The 13702-nt window shown below is 47.0% G+C and overlaps 1 protein-coding gene across 7 annotated transcripts in view; it reads left to right on the top strand.

The window, feature by feature from the left end:
- PHKA2 (phosphorylase kinase regulatory subunit alpha 2) overlaps window positions 1-13702 on the top strand; it is a 91725-nt gene that overhangs the window by 66427 nt on the left and 11596 nt on the right. For all 7 annotated transcript variants that reach the window (XR_010154899.1, XR_010154898.1, XM_016943186.4 and 4 more), the window contains 7 exons: window positions 7311-7399; window positions 9336-9469; window positions 10214-10370; window positions 11166-11245; window positions 11449-11527; window positions 11639-11768; window positions 12404-12505. Coding sequence is in view for 5 of the 7 variants with exons in the window: in XM_016943186.4 (XP_016798675.2) it covers window positions 7311-7399; window positions 9336-9469; window positions 10214-10370; window positions 11166-11245; window positions 11449-11527; window positions 11639-11768; window positions 12404-12505 (771 nt within the window). In the remaining 2 variants the exon portion in view is untranslated. The remainder of the gene's footprint in view (window positions 1-7310; window positions 7400-9335; window positions 9470-10213; window positions 10371-11165; window positions 11246-11448; window positions 11528-11638; window positions 11769-12403; window positions 12506-13702) is intronic.

Below are 13702 nucleotides of genomic sequence, written 5' to 3'. Positions count from 1 at the left end.
ATAGTATACTCTGTTTATATTCCCATTTTTACTCTGTTTTTTCGAAAGGTAAAGTTGCCCTGGCTTTTCATTTGCTTTGCTTTCTTTCTACATCTTCCAGTGGCCTCGCAATACAAATTTCCACAAGCTCAGTCGTATCGGTGAATCTCTCAATTCCACTGCCTTTCTTAGAGTCCACGAGTCTCCTTCTATCTGTGCTGACTGCGCTCTAGGCCTGTTGCATATGTGTCATCCTGGGAGTTTCCCTGGCTTGTCTCCTTAGTTGGATTCTGTGGTTCCTGAATCTGTTGTGTTCCCCTTTCTCAATGTATTCTTCTGTTTTGGTGGAGCACATTCTAGAATAGTTTCAGTAGGTTTCAAAAAAAAAAAAAGTGAAGTGGAAGAGGGCATGGTGGTGACAGCTCTCGACTTGCTTGTTTTTGAACTGCACTGCCCTCTGCCCCCTTCTGGCTTGGTTGCCCTCAGTGTCTGAGGTGCTTTTTACCCTGAGATCTTCCCTGGAGGCTTCCTTGACTTGTCTCCTGGGATGGCTCTCCTGTGTTCTGTATCCCAACTCTTCTTTCTTGGTTCACTCTTATTTTGATAGAGGACATGCAGTAGTTTCCTGAGAAACAGCGCACGGTGGGTAAAATTGTTGAAACCTTGCCATTTTAAAAATGTCTACAAATGTTCCAGACCCATTTGAGAGTTTGGCTGGGTATAGAATTCTAGATTAAAAATACATTTTTTTGGCTGGGCGTGGTGGCTCACACCTGTAATCCCAGCACTTTTGGAAGCTGAGGCGGGCGGATCACTTGAGGCCAGGAGTTTGAGACTAGCCTGGCCAACATGGTGAAACACTGTCTGTACTAAAAATACAGAAATGAGCCAGGTTTGGTGGCCTGCACCTGTAATCCCAGCTACTCAGGAGGCTGAGGCAGAAGAAGCACTTGAACCCGGGAGGCAGAGGTTGCAGTGAGCTGAGATCGTGCCACTACACTCCAGCCTGGGTGACAGAGCAAGACTCTGTCTCAAAAAAAAAAAAAAAAAAAAAAAGACATTTTTTTGCAGATTTTTGAAAGTATGACTTATTGTCTTCTTGCTATCAGTGTGTTGGTGTTGCTGTTGAGAAATCTAAACCTGGGCAGGCACAGTGGCTCATGCCTATAATCTGAGCAATCTGGGAAACTGAGGCAGGAAGATCGCTTGAGTCCAGGAATTTGAGACCAGCCTGGGCAAGATAGTGAGGCCCTGTCTCTACAAAAAATAGAAAAAATAGCCAGGCATGGTGGCACATGCCTGTAGTCCCAGCTACTTGGGAGTCTGAGGCAGGAGGATCACTTGAGCTCAGGGAGGTTGAGGTTGCAGTGAGCTGTGATCACACCACTGCACTCCAGCCTGAGTAACAGAACGAGAACCTGTCTCAAAAAAAAAAAAATGTATTAGCCCATTCTTGCATTGCCATAAAGAAATACCTGAGACTGGGTAATTTATAAAGAAAAGAGGTCTAATTGGCTCAGGGTTCTGCAGGCTGTACAGGAAGCATGATGCTGGCATCTACTTGGCTTCTAGGGAGGCCTCAGGAAGCTTCCAGTCATGACGGAAGACAAAAGGGGAGCAGACACTTCACATGGCGACAGTAGGAACAAGAGAGAGTGGTCACACACTTTTAAACAACCAGATCTCATATCCCTTGTGAACTCAGAGTGAGAGCTCACTTATCACCAAGGGGATGGCCCAAGCCATTCATGAGGGACCCACCCCCATGATCCAAACACCTCCCACCAGGCCCCACCTCCAACACTGGGGATTACATTTCAACATGAGATTTGAGTGAGACATTCAAACCATATCAGAAATTAAACCCATTCTGATTGTTTGAGACAAGAGTATCACTCTGTCGCCCAGGCCAGAGTGCAGTGGCACGATCTCAGCTCACTGCAACCTCCGCCTCCTGGGTTCAAGCGAGCCTCCTGGGTTCAAGCGATTCTCCTGCCTCAGCCTCCCAAGTAGCTGGGATTACAGGCACCCACCATCACATCCGGCTAATTTTTGTATTTTTAGTAGAGACAGGGTTTCACCGTGTTGGCCAGGCTGGTCTTGAACTTCTGACCTCAGGCAATCTGCCCTCTTGGGCCTCCCAAAGTGCTGGGATTACAGGCGTGAGCCACCGTGCCCGGCTCATTCTGATTTTTGATACTTCAAATATGAGCTATTTTTCTCTTTGAAAGTGTTTAGGATCTTCTCTGCTCCCGGCTTCTGACATCTCAGTGCTGCACCTTAATCTCTATCTGGGTGTGTTTTCATCCATTGTGTTGGATACACAGTGGGCCTTTCCAATCTGGAAATTTGTTTTTCAGTCCTGTAAAGTTTTCCTGAAAAGTTTCTTGACTCATTTCCTGCCCAACATTTTCTCTGTTCTTTCTTTCTGGTGTTCCTATGATTCCAAAGTTGACTTCCTAGAGAAGACTTTATCATTTTTTTCCCTCTGTTTTCCATTTTTCTGTCTTGTCCTGAGAGCCATTGTCTCAACTTTTTGTTCCATCCCCTCAATTTAGCCACTTTTGCTATCATGTTTTAAATCTTTGTTCCCCAAATTGTGTCTGTTTTTGTTTCACGTTTACAATATAATTTCTTGGCCAGACGCAATGGCTGATGCCTATAATCCCAGCACATTGGGAGGCCAAGACAGGCGGATTCCTTGAACCCAAGAATTCTGGACCAGCCTGGGCAACATAGCAAGACACTGTCTCTACAAAAAAAAAAAAAAAAAAAGATTAGCCAGGCGTGGTGGTGCATGTCTGTGATCCCAGGTACTTGGGAGGCTGAGGTGGGAGGATCGCATGAGTCCGGGAGGTTGAGGCTGCAGTGAGCCATGATCATGCCACTGCACTCCAGCCTGGGTGACAGAGCGAGACCCTGTCTCAAAAAAATAGTAAAAATACAGTATAATTTCTTTTTCTGAAAGAGAGAAAGAAAAGGTCCTGCTCTGTCACCCAGGCTGAAGTGCAGTGGTGCAATTACGGCTTACTGCAGCCTTCACCTCCCAGGCCCAAGCGATCCCCCTACCTCAACCTCCCAAGTAGCTGGGACCACAGGTGCATGCCACCACACCCAGCTAATTTTTATTTTTATTTCTGTGGAGACAGGGTTTCACCATGTTGCCCAGGCTGGTCTCAAACTCCTGACCTCAAACGATCTGCCTGCCGTGGCTTCCCAAAGTGCTGGGATTACAGGCATGAGCCACCATGCCTGGCAATTTGTTGTTATTCTAAGAATATTAATGGCAGGGCTTTTTGTTTTGTTTTTACCCTTTTTACTCTTTGAATGGTTTCCATTCCCCCAAGTCACCTTTTCCGGTTTGCTTAGGTTTCTGTCTTCCACATGAGCGTCCTCCTTCCAATGCCCTGCTCCTCCTCGCTTACCTGATCATGCATGAGAATCTCCAAGCCCATGGGTGGGGCTTGTTGACTCGGAGTTATTTGATTTCCCAGAGATACTCTACAATCTCCTAGTGGATTTCCTATTTCAAGGATTAGGGCCTGGTTGCCTGGAGCTATATAGTTACTTATAATTCCCTTAAGGAATGTATCTACGCCTTCAGATGTGCTAATCAGCAGCCCCCCTCTCTTCGAGCCCCTTCCTCCTTTACCCTCTTCTGAGAGACCCTCCAGTCTTCTGTCAGAGTGAGTGAGGTGGTCATCAAGCTGGGTGTAGTTGAAGCGGATGTCCAGGGAGCTCACTGCTTCTCAGATAGCTTCTCCCCAGCCTTCCTTGTTTTGGACACCCCTTCTAGGCCCCAGGGACTTCTGATGAGCCTTGGGTGTAACTGACCAGCTCTCGGATTTCTCCACTGCAGACTTGGGAATTGGTTGCCTTGTGTCAGCTAAATCACTTATCTTTCATCTGTCAGCTTTCCCGCTTCTGAAATTCTGTTCCTGTCGTCTTCTTTCTTGTTTTTCTTCATTCTCAAGGATTTGTCTTTTAAAAATATATATATACAGTTATGCACCACATAACTTTTTGGTCAATGGCAGACCGCATATATGGCGGTGGTCCCCTAAGATTATAATGGAGCTGAAACCTTTCTGTCGCCTAGTGACATCATAGCTGTAGTGACTTTGTAGCACCATGCACTGCTCACATGTTTGTGGCGATGCCAGTATCAATAAACCTCCTGCGCTGCCAGTCGTATACAGGTCTAGCACATACAATTATGTATAGTACATAATACTTGATAATACATAAGTATGTTGCTGGTTTGCGTATTTAGAGTGTACTCCTTTTACTTATTAAAAAACGTTAACTGTGAAACAGCCGCAGACCAGTTCTTCAAGAGGGATTACAGGAGAAAGCATTGTTATCTTAGGAGATGACAGCTCCACGTACATTACTGCCCCTGAAGACCTTCCAGTGGGACAAGCTGTGGAGGTGGAAGCAGTGAGATGGATGATCCTGGCCCTGCATAGGCCTAATGTGTGTGTTTGTGTTTTCATTTTTTAAAAAAAGTTTAAAAAGTAAAATAAATAAAACTAAAAAATAGATCAAAGCTTATAGAATAAGGACGTAAAGAAAATATTTTTGTGGGCCGGCTGTGGTGGCTCATGCCTGTAATCCCAGCACTTTAGGAGGCCCAGGTGGGTGGGTCAGGAGTTCGAGACCAGCCTGGCTAACATGGTGAAACCCTGTCTCTACTAAAAATACAAAAATTAGCTGGGCGTGGAGGCACACACCTGTAATCCCAGCTACTCGGGAGGCTGAGGTGGGAGAGTCGCTTGAACCAGGGAGGTGGAGGTTGCAGTGAGCCGAGATCGCACCACTGCAGTCCAGCCTGGGCAACAAGGCGAGACTCCATCTCAAAAAAAAAAAAAAAAAAAAAAGAAAATATTTTTGTACAGCTGTACGATCTGTGTTTTAAGCTGTTATTACAAAAGTCAAATTTTTAAAAATTTAAGTTTATAAAGTTACAGTAAGCTAAGGTCATTTAGTATTAAAGAACACTGTGTGATGAATTCAGTGCAGTGTGAATGTAGAGTATTTATGAAGTCTACAGCGGTGTACAGTCATGTCCTAGGCCTTCACATTCACTCACCACTCACCCAGTCACCCAGAGCAACTTCCAGTCCTGCAAGCTCCATTCATGGCAAGGGCCCTATAGAGGTGAACCATTTTTCATCTTATATACCATATTTCTCTTTTTTTTTTTTTTGACAGGGTCTTGCTCTGTCACCCAGGCTGAAGTGCAGTGCCACGATCAGGGCTTACTGCAGCCTGAGTCTCCTGAGCTCAAGCGATCCTTCTGCCTCAGCCCTCCAGTAGCTGGGACTACAGGCATGCACCATCACACCCGGCTCATTGTTTTTGTTTTGTTTTTTGAGACAGTTTCATTCTTGTTGCCGAGGCTGGAGTGCAATGGCATGATCTCAGCTCACCATAATCTTCGCCTCCCAGGTTCAAGCGATTCTCCCGCCTCAGCCTCCGGAGTAGCTGGGATTACAGGCATGTGCCACCACACCTGGCTAATTTTGTATTTTTAGTAGAGATGGGGTTTCGCCATGTTGTCAGGCTGATCTTGAACTCCCGACCTCAGGTGATCCTTCCGCCTCAGCCTGCCTAAGTGCTGGGATTACAGGTGTGAGCCACCACGCCTGGCCTACCATTTTTTTTTTTTTTTTTAATTTTAGTAGGGATGAGGTCTCACTATGTTGCCCAGGCCAGTCTTGAACTCCTGAGCTCAAGAAATCCTCTCACCTCAGCCTCCCAAAGTGCTGGGATTACAGGCATGAGCCACCATGCCTGGCCTATACCATCTTTCTACCGTACCTTTTCTATGTTTAGACACACAAATACCATTGTGTTACAGTTACCTACAGTATTCAGTACAGGAACATACATACAGGTTTGTAGCCTAGGAGCAATAGCCTCTATCATCCAACCTAGGTGTGTAGTAGGCTGTACCATCTAGGTTTGTGTAAGTACACTCTATGCTGTTCATGCAGTGAGGAATTTGCCTAATGACACATTTCTCAGAATGTATCCCTGTCATTAAACAATGCATGACTGTATATATTTTCTGTAATGTTAGTGGAGGGTTGGAAGGAATTAAAATTACAGTGTGTATTCAATTCACAAGTATAACCTGGAGGTCTATAAATGCCTTTTAAATATGCATCATCTTTACCTTGAAAACTTCTTGTTCTCCTGAGATGACATGATATAGCCTGGAAGACAGGGATGGCTTAATGAATAAATATCAATAATGATAATATCCAGAGGTGGTTGAAAAACAAGCCCTACTGCCCAGCAGTGGCAGAGTGAAGTGCATACTGGACCGGAAGCCAAGACACCTTGGTTATGGGAAGTGACCTTGGACAAATGGTCTGCCCTCTCTGGGTCTCTCAGTTTCCTCATCCGAAAGAAAAAGAGGTCAGGCGAAATCACTTCTGAGCTTCTTTCCAGTCCTGGGATGTTGTATCATTTTTCCTGAATTCCAGGAGGGAAAAGCGAAATCCAGTTCTCAAAGCAAGATCTATGCCCTGCTCACTTCTTATTCCCAGATTTAGCACATGAGGTGGCTACATGATAAATTCTTGTTGAAGCTAAACTAAATAAGTGATCTTTCCTTCTGTTGGTTTGTGTTAGATAAGGAGCAGCCGCCATACTTCTCAAAAGAAGTATTGGCCGGGAACGGTGGCTCAAGCCTATAATCCCAGCACTTTGGGAGGCTGAGACGGCTGGATCACCTGAGGTCAGGAGTTCAAGACCAGCCTGACCAACATGGCAAAACCCTGTCTCTACTAAAAATATAAAAATTAGGCCGGGCCTAGTGGCTCATGCCTGTATTCCCAGCACTTTGGGAGGCTGAGGTGGGCAGATCACCTGAGGTCGGGAGTTCGAGATCAGCCTGACCAACATGGCGAAATTCCGTCCCTACTAAAGATACAAAATTAGCCAGGCGTGGTGGCACATGCCTATAATCCCAGCTATTTGGGAGGCCGAGGCAGGAGAATCACTTGAACCTGGGAGGTGGAGGTTGCGGTGAGCCAAGATCTCGCCATCGCACTCCAGCCTGAGCAACAAGAGGGAAACTCTGTCTCAAAAAAAAAAAAAAAAAAAAATTAGCTGGGCGTGGTGGCACGTGCCTGTTATCCCAGCTACTCGGGAGGCTGAGGCAGGAGAATCGCTTGAACCCGGGAGGCAAAGGTTGCAGTGAGGCGAGATCACACCAGTGCACTCCAGCCTGGGTGACAGAGTGAGATTCTGTCTCAAAAAAAAAAAAAAGTGTTGTTCTTCCTCCTCAGAATAACTCTCTTTATTCTTTTGTTTTCCAGTTGTTCCCATGACTTTGCCAACTAAAGTTCTAAGTGCCCACCGTAAATCACTGAATCTTGTTGATTCTCCTCAGCCACTCCTAGAAAAGGTAAAGTATATGGAACAGCTTTTTTTAAAAGTATGGTGTTCTACAATGCAGGATGAGTCCCCAAACTCTTCCAAATGGCTAAACTCAAAAGAAACAGCATATTTCTCGATATCAGGGACCTTTCAGTTTAGAAGCTCTGGGCTTGGGTGTGAACCCAATCACTTCGTTGTCTGGAATCTGACTTGCATCAATATGTACATTGAATTTGATGCAAACCTTTACATTTTGCCTGTAGAAAAAGCTACTACCTTGCTGCCTACTCATCAGAGTCTATGTAGCCACTAGAGGAAAAAGCTCACTACCTAACCCCGCCTAACTGTTTAGCCAGCCAAGGTGGGACTACTTGGGGAACAGAGTACAGGACTCCTTGTTCCTAATGGCCTTTTTAAATTTTTCTTAGAGTCTCGCTCTGTCACCCAGGCTGGAGTGCAGTGGTGTGATCACAGCTCACTGCAGCCTCAACCTCCAGGCTCAGGCAATCCTCCCACCTCAGCTTCCCAAATAGTTGGGACTACCAGCGTGCGCCACCATGCCCAGCTAATTTTTGTATTTTTTGTAGCGACAGGGTTTTACCATGTTGCCCAGACTGGTCTGGAATTCCTGGGCTCAAGCGATCCTCTCACCTTAGCCTCCCAAAGTGCTGGGATTACAGGCGCAAACCACTGCACCTGGCTCCTAATGCTCTTAATGTAAGAAAAACAGTAAAAGATTCCTTAGGATACTGCAGGAAAAAGATGGGCATAAAAAAATTTTAAAAATAAGATTGCTCAGGAGAATAAAATCTCAGGCTGTTCCATTAATTCCCACAATTTGTTATTTTATCCAGGACTCTTCCCTGATTCTACCCCACACGAATAGACTCAGTGGCACACTCAGTGCCTGTTGGAGAAGATTTTACCCTGATTTCAATTTTAGGTTGTTTACATCCTTTTTGCGTTTGTTTTGCTTCCAAATAACTATACCATATATGCAGCATGGTGCAGAAAGCAGGAATAGAGAAGCGAGAGGTCACCTCCAACCCCTCCTTAGCTCTTGTGAGGGCTTTTCGGCTCCGTCTAGAAGCCGCTTGACACCACGCATCTGCAAAAAAAAGCATACAAAGGTGATTAGCTTTCTGGGTACATGGGGATCTTCACAAGAGAGTGAAGTCTGAAGAAGTGGTCAAAGCAAGATGCTTTCCTACTTTTTAAACAAAGAGTGATAAATTTGAGAAGCTAGGACAGGACAAGGAAAATCTGGCTAGAGGCAGTTACTAGGAGATATATACACGGGGCGTGTAAAACTAGTGGAAGATAAGGTTTCCTTGGGTAAGTGTATTTATACAGGTCCATTGCCACCCCCAGTTCCTGGGCTCTGGTGATATGGGCTATTTTCATGCCCTAGGAGTGTACCCCTCCCAGAGGCATCCTTATGGCTTGCTGCCTGCAGAAAGAGACAGGTCAGCTACCCCTTTCTGAAACTACAATTTTTCCAATGTTTTCAACTCAAAATTGTCAATATACCAATCTGGCATATTTGGGGATAGCACATCCTTCACACCTTCAGCTCAATGAATGATCACCAAGCCAGTATACCTGGATCAATGACCACCTTCTGTGCCCCCCTCCCATCTCTTTCTCCTTTTCTGGTCCAGAGATAACTGCTGTCATGATTCCTAACACCAGAGGTTAGTTCTACTTGTCTGTGAACCTTCCATAAATAAAACTCACATATATTTTAACCTATTCAGTCCAGTCTCTTGCAAATGTTGACCAGCACAGTGATTCACTGATCAAAAATAGTAAAAGCCTATAAATAAAGAGGTACAAAAAGTCATTGAAAACTGGAGCACAGCACAGCAATAGAGTTCCAAGACCAGATTGGTGTTTCACTTCTTGATCTTCCGAAAGTTCCATGCCTAGCCCATCTCCCTGCTTTCTGGCTCTTGTATGAACAGGTTCCTGAAAGTGACTTTCAGTGGCCCAGAGATGACCATGGTGACGTGGACTGTGAGAAGCTGGTTGAGCAGCTAAAAGATTGTTCGAACCTACAGGACCAAGCAGACATTCTGTACATTCTTTATGTCATAAAGTAAGTGTCTGAGTCCATTCGGGCAGTTATAACAAAATACCATGAACAGATTGGCTTAGGAATAACAGAAATGTATTTCTCACAGTTCCGGAGGCTGGGAAGTTGAAACTCAAGGCTGATTTGATGTCTGGGAAGGCCTGTTTTCTCATAGATGGCATCTTCTCATTGCATCCTGACATGGTGGAAGGGGCGAGTGAGCTCTCTGGCATTGTTTTTATAAGGGCACTCATCTCCTTCAGGAGGGCTCTGCCCTCTGACCTGATGACCTCCCAAAGTCCCCACCTCCTAATGTCATCATTGTGGGGGTTAAGATTTCAACATAGGAATTGGGGGAAAACAGACATGCAAGCCGTAGCAGTAAGTTTATGGTCTTTACTAGGCTAAGCTTTCTCAGTTCTCCTTAATTTTTTCCGTAGTATTCTTGGCCTTCTAGCCAGCCCAGGTCATGATTATATTCACCCCAGTTACCCAGGATCACCAGGAATGAGACTTCCATCCCCTTCTCTGCCTACTGATGCTGGTCCCCCAGCATGAGAAGGCTATGTGAGGCCAGGAGGCCACCACGTCCTGATGTTAGGCTTCTGTTTCAAAGGACATAGGGAAGCTTTGGTCGGGCGTAACCCTCTCAGTGAGACTCAGGGGCACTGGGAGAGCCCAAGTGCTGTGCAAAATGCACAGTGATCCATTCCTCTCCCAGTCTAAACTTTCTGGACCATATTTCTGGGTTTTTCTACCTCTTGGCAGGGGTCCCAGCTGGGACACAAATCTCTCTGGACAGCACGGGGTCACCGTTCAAAACCTTCTCGGTGAGCTCTATGGGAAAGCCGGCTTGAACCAGGAGTGGGGTCTGATTCGCTACATCTCAGGCCTTCTCAGGAAGAAAGTGGAGGTCCTGGCTGAGGTCAGTGCGACTGTGCAGGCTGCCCATGTGTGCTCACTAGCTCGTGCCCCCTTCCTCTTCCACTTCCAATCTCCCAGTTATACCTCTTACTTGTGAAGGAGCCCCATTCTTTAACCCACAGGTGGAGCGGGCCCTTCTCTCCTGCCTGCCTGCTGCTCCAGGAAGGCGAGCAGAGGGAAGGAAATGCAAGTGGATTGGTTTTGTTCTTTCTTGGCTACGGAAAAAGTCTCGCCAGGAAATCAAATGAAAGTGCTCTGTGGCCTGGCAGCCTCTTAGAGCTCTCTTTTTTCACACATCCACAGTACAGTGATCATTAATATTTATAACCCCAAGGCCAGGCAAAATCCAGAGCTGCTTTCTAAGACACTCGAGTTCAGTGTCATGATGGTAAGATGATGGCATTTATTAGATGTGAATAATGGGGAAACGGGTAACTTAGGAATTGAATATGGTTATTAACTCTTACCATCGGTATCTTCGGACTCATCCCTGTCTCACTCAATAGCAGGGAGTCCAATGTGTTTGCTAGTGGATGGGCATTAAACGCCCACTGACGGGCCCTTCAGAGCCAGGCTTGGGGCCACACATTGGAGACAGAGACCACAGACACCCAGCCCTGTCTGGGTTGCTTAGTCTGGGGTCTAGGTATGAATTTTTCAGATCAAGGGCAACATGGGTTACTAAGTTTGTAAAGGTAAATGTACGATCTGATTGGCAGTGTCTCCTCCCCACTGCCTGTCATCTTTGCCAGTCTCTCTCGCGCTCTGCCTCTCACCCTTCCCCTTAACTGCGCAGGCCTGCACAGACCTGCTTTCGCACCAGAAGCAGCTCACTGTGGGCCTGCCGCCCGAGCCCCGGGAGAAGATCATCTCTGCGTAAGTCCTCAGCCTTGGGGACCTCAGGTTTGCGGGGGAGCCATGGGGAAAACAGCGCTTCCCAGTGTTCGGAGGAGGGGCTTTTTAAAGACACTCTGTCACATGGATGCATCTAGCACAGAAAATAAGGGTGTTCCATGGAGGGCGAGGAGGCACTGTCTCAAGACACCTCATCACGTTCGTGACACAATGCTCCTTTCTAGGCCCCTTCCCCCAGAGGAGCTCACAAAACTCATCTATGAGGCCAGTGGGCAGGACATCAGCATTGCCGTCCTCACGCAGGTCTGGGGCTGGTGTGGGAGGGGTCGGGCCACAGCCTTCCTCAGAGTGGAGGGGACCCTTCAGCCACTCACCCTGTCTCTGAAACCCTATCTCCGTGTGTGTCTGCCTCAGGAGATTGTGGTTTACCTGGCCATGTATGTCAGGGCGCAGCCCAGCCTCTTTGTGGAGATGCTGAGACTCCGGATTGGACTGATCATTCAGGTGATGGCCACGGAGCTGGCACGGAGCCTGAACTGCTCAGGTGAGATGCCCGCAGCTCCTGCAGCTCCCGCCGCACCCCACGCCAACCACCCGGCCACGGCCTCCACTCTCAGGGGAAGAACTGCTTAGGTTATCTCGAACCCAGCATCCAAGCCTGTGGCAAGCTCAGGCCTTACCAGCTTCTCTCATTTAGATGGAACTCCCATCCATGCGGCATAGAGCTGAAGTTCATAAGTCAGGGAGAATGGGGCTCTGGTGATGTTTACCATTACAGCCTCAAAGGCGATGCGGAATCTTCCGCCCTGTACCCGACATCTAAGCTCCTTCCTGGATGCCCTTGCTATGAGATGTCACTCCCATTTTATAACACCTTCACTGGGAGAAACCCTACCAATTTGAATATAAAAATCCATCATGAGACATCCAACGTTGGGGATCATACATTGTGAAACATCATGTGTCTAAGAATTAAGCAGATACATGATTTAAACGGCAGCATTTAGAATCCCCACGGAACAGTGCATTTCAGCCCCAAAGCAATAGTGAGGTTCTCCTGAACAGGGGGACCTGCCACGGCATCTGCTGTCACCTCCCTCCCCACCCACGTCCACCTGACCCTACCTTTACCCGCCACCAGCCCTGTGTCTGGGACACTTACAAGATATTTGTTTTTAGGAGAAGAGGCTTCTGAAAGTTTGATGAACCTCAGCCCTTTCGATATGAAAAATCTCCTGCACCATATTCTAAGTGGGAAAGAGTTTGGCGTTGAAAGAAGTGGTAAGTCCCATGCTCCTGTTAACGTCTTCAGGGAGCTGCCTCCTTTACATGCAGCAGACATTAGAACCAGCACTGTGGGGCATAGCGAATGTGGGAAGGGAAGGCTCCTACCTGAAGGAGATGGACAGAGTCCTAGGCTCAAGCTTCCTGCTTTGGGGGCTTTGAGACCTGCTCGCAGTGTGCTGGGCGAGCTTTTCTTGCCCAGGTTGGCACAGCATGTGGGTGTGGTATACTGCCTCCTGTAGCCGTAAGCACCTGGCACCATCACTTATGCAAAAGTGTTGGCTGGGCTCGGTGGCTAACGCCTGTAATCCCAGCACTTTGGGAGGCTGAGGTGGGCGGATGACGAGGTCAGGAGTTTGAGACCAGCCTGACCAACGTGGTGAAACCCCGTCACTACTAAAAATACAAAAAAAATTAGTCAGGCGTGGTGGCGCGCGCCTGTAATCCCAGGTACTCAGGAGGCTGAGGCAGGAGAATCGCTTCAACCCGGGAGGTGGAGGTTACAGTGAGCTGAGATCGCGCCACTGCGCTCCAGCCTGGGCGACAGAGCAAAACTCTGTTCTCAAAAAAAAGTGTTAGAAGTGTGGGGGACCCCGAATGCCAGGGTGAAAGGGCTGTCCTTTCACACCACCTGAGCATCCTGCCCTTTGGTTTGGGTAAAAACATTCTCAACCCGGCCTCACATCACCCTCCACAGGGCAGGGAGGAGACCCCTCTGTGACCTCACAGCATGCTCGAGCTAACTTATTTTGCTTTGTCCTGCCTCGCTCACTCTGTTTTTATCTGAACCGGAACCCTGCTTGCAGTGCTGGGAAACATAATCACCCAAGTCCTGGCGTGATTCTTGTTCTCAAATGTTCCCTAATTATAATTGAAGCAATTATCATTTCTCCTCCTCATAAAAAAGCTAAATGATTTGCAGGCACGTTGGTGAATTTATTTCATCAAGCCAAAGAAATGCACTGTGGGCTATCATTCCTTTATTATTTAATAAGAAGGACATTGGGTACTTTGTATGTTTCCTGAGCATGTGCTGGCTGCAAACAAAGACAGCATCGTGCAGTCAGATGTGTTTTGGTGGTTTTTCTCCTTTCCCGAAGGAGGGGTGCTCAGAATGCTTTTGCAAAAGTAATTTCCAGTTCTTTCCAAGGCAGAGTCCTTGAAATGGTAATGTACGAGATAAATATTTAATGT

The sequence above is a fragment of the Pan troglodytes genome, chromosome X (assembly GCF_028858775.2).
Source record: "Pan troglodytes isolate AG18354 chromosome X, NHGRI_mPanTro3-v2.0_pri, whole genome shotgun sequence".
NCBI lineage: Eukaryota > Metazoa > Chordata > Mammalia > Primates > Hominidae > Pan > Pan troglodytes.
Note: the sequence above shows the minus strand (reverse complement) of the source record. Positions and strands in the feature narration are given on the sequence as shown.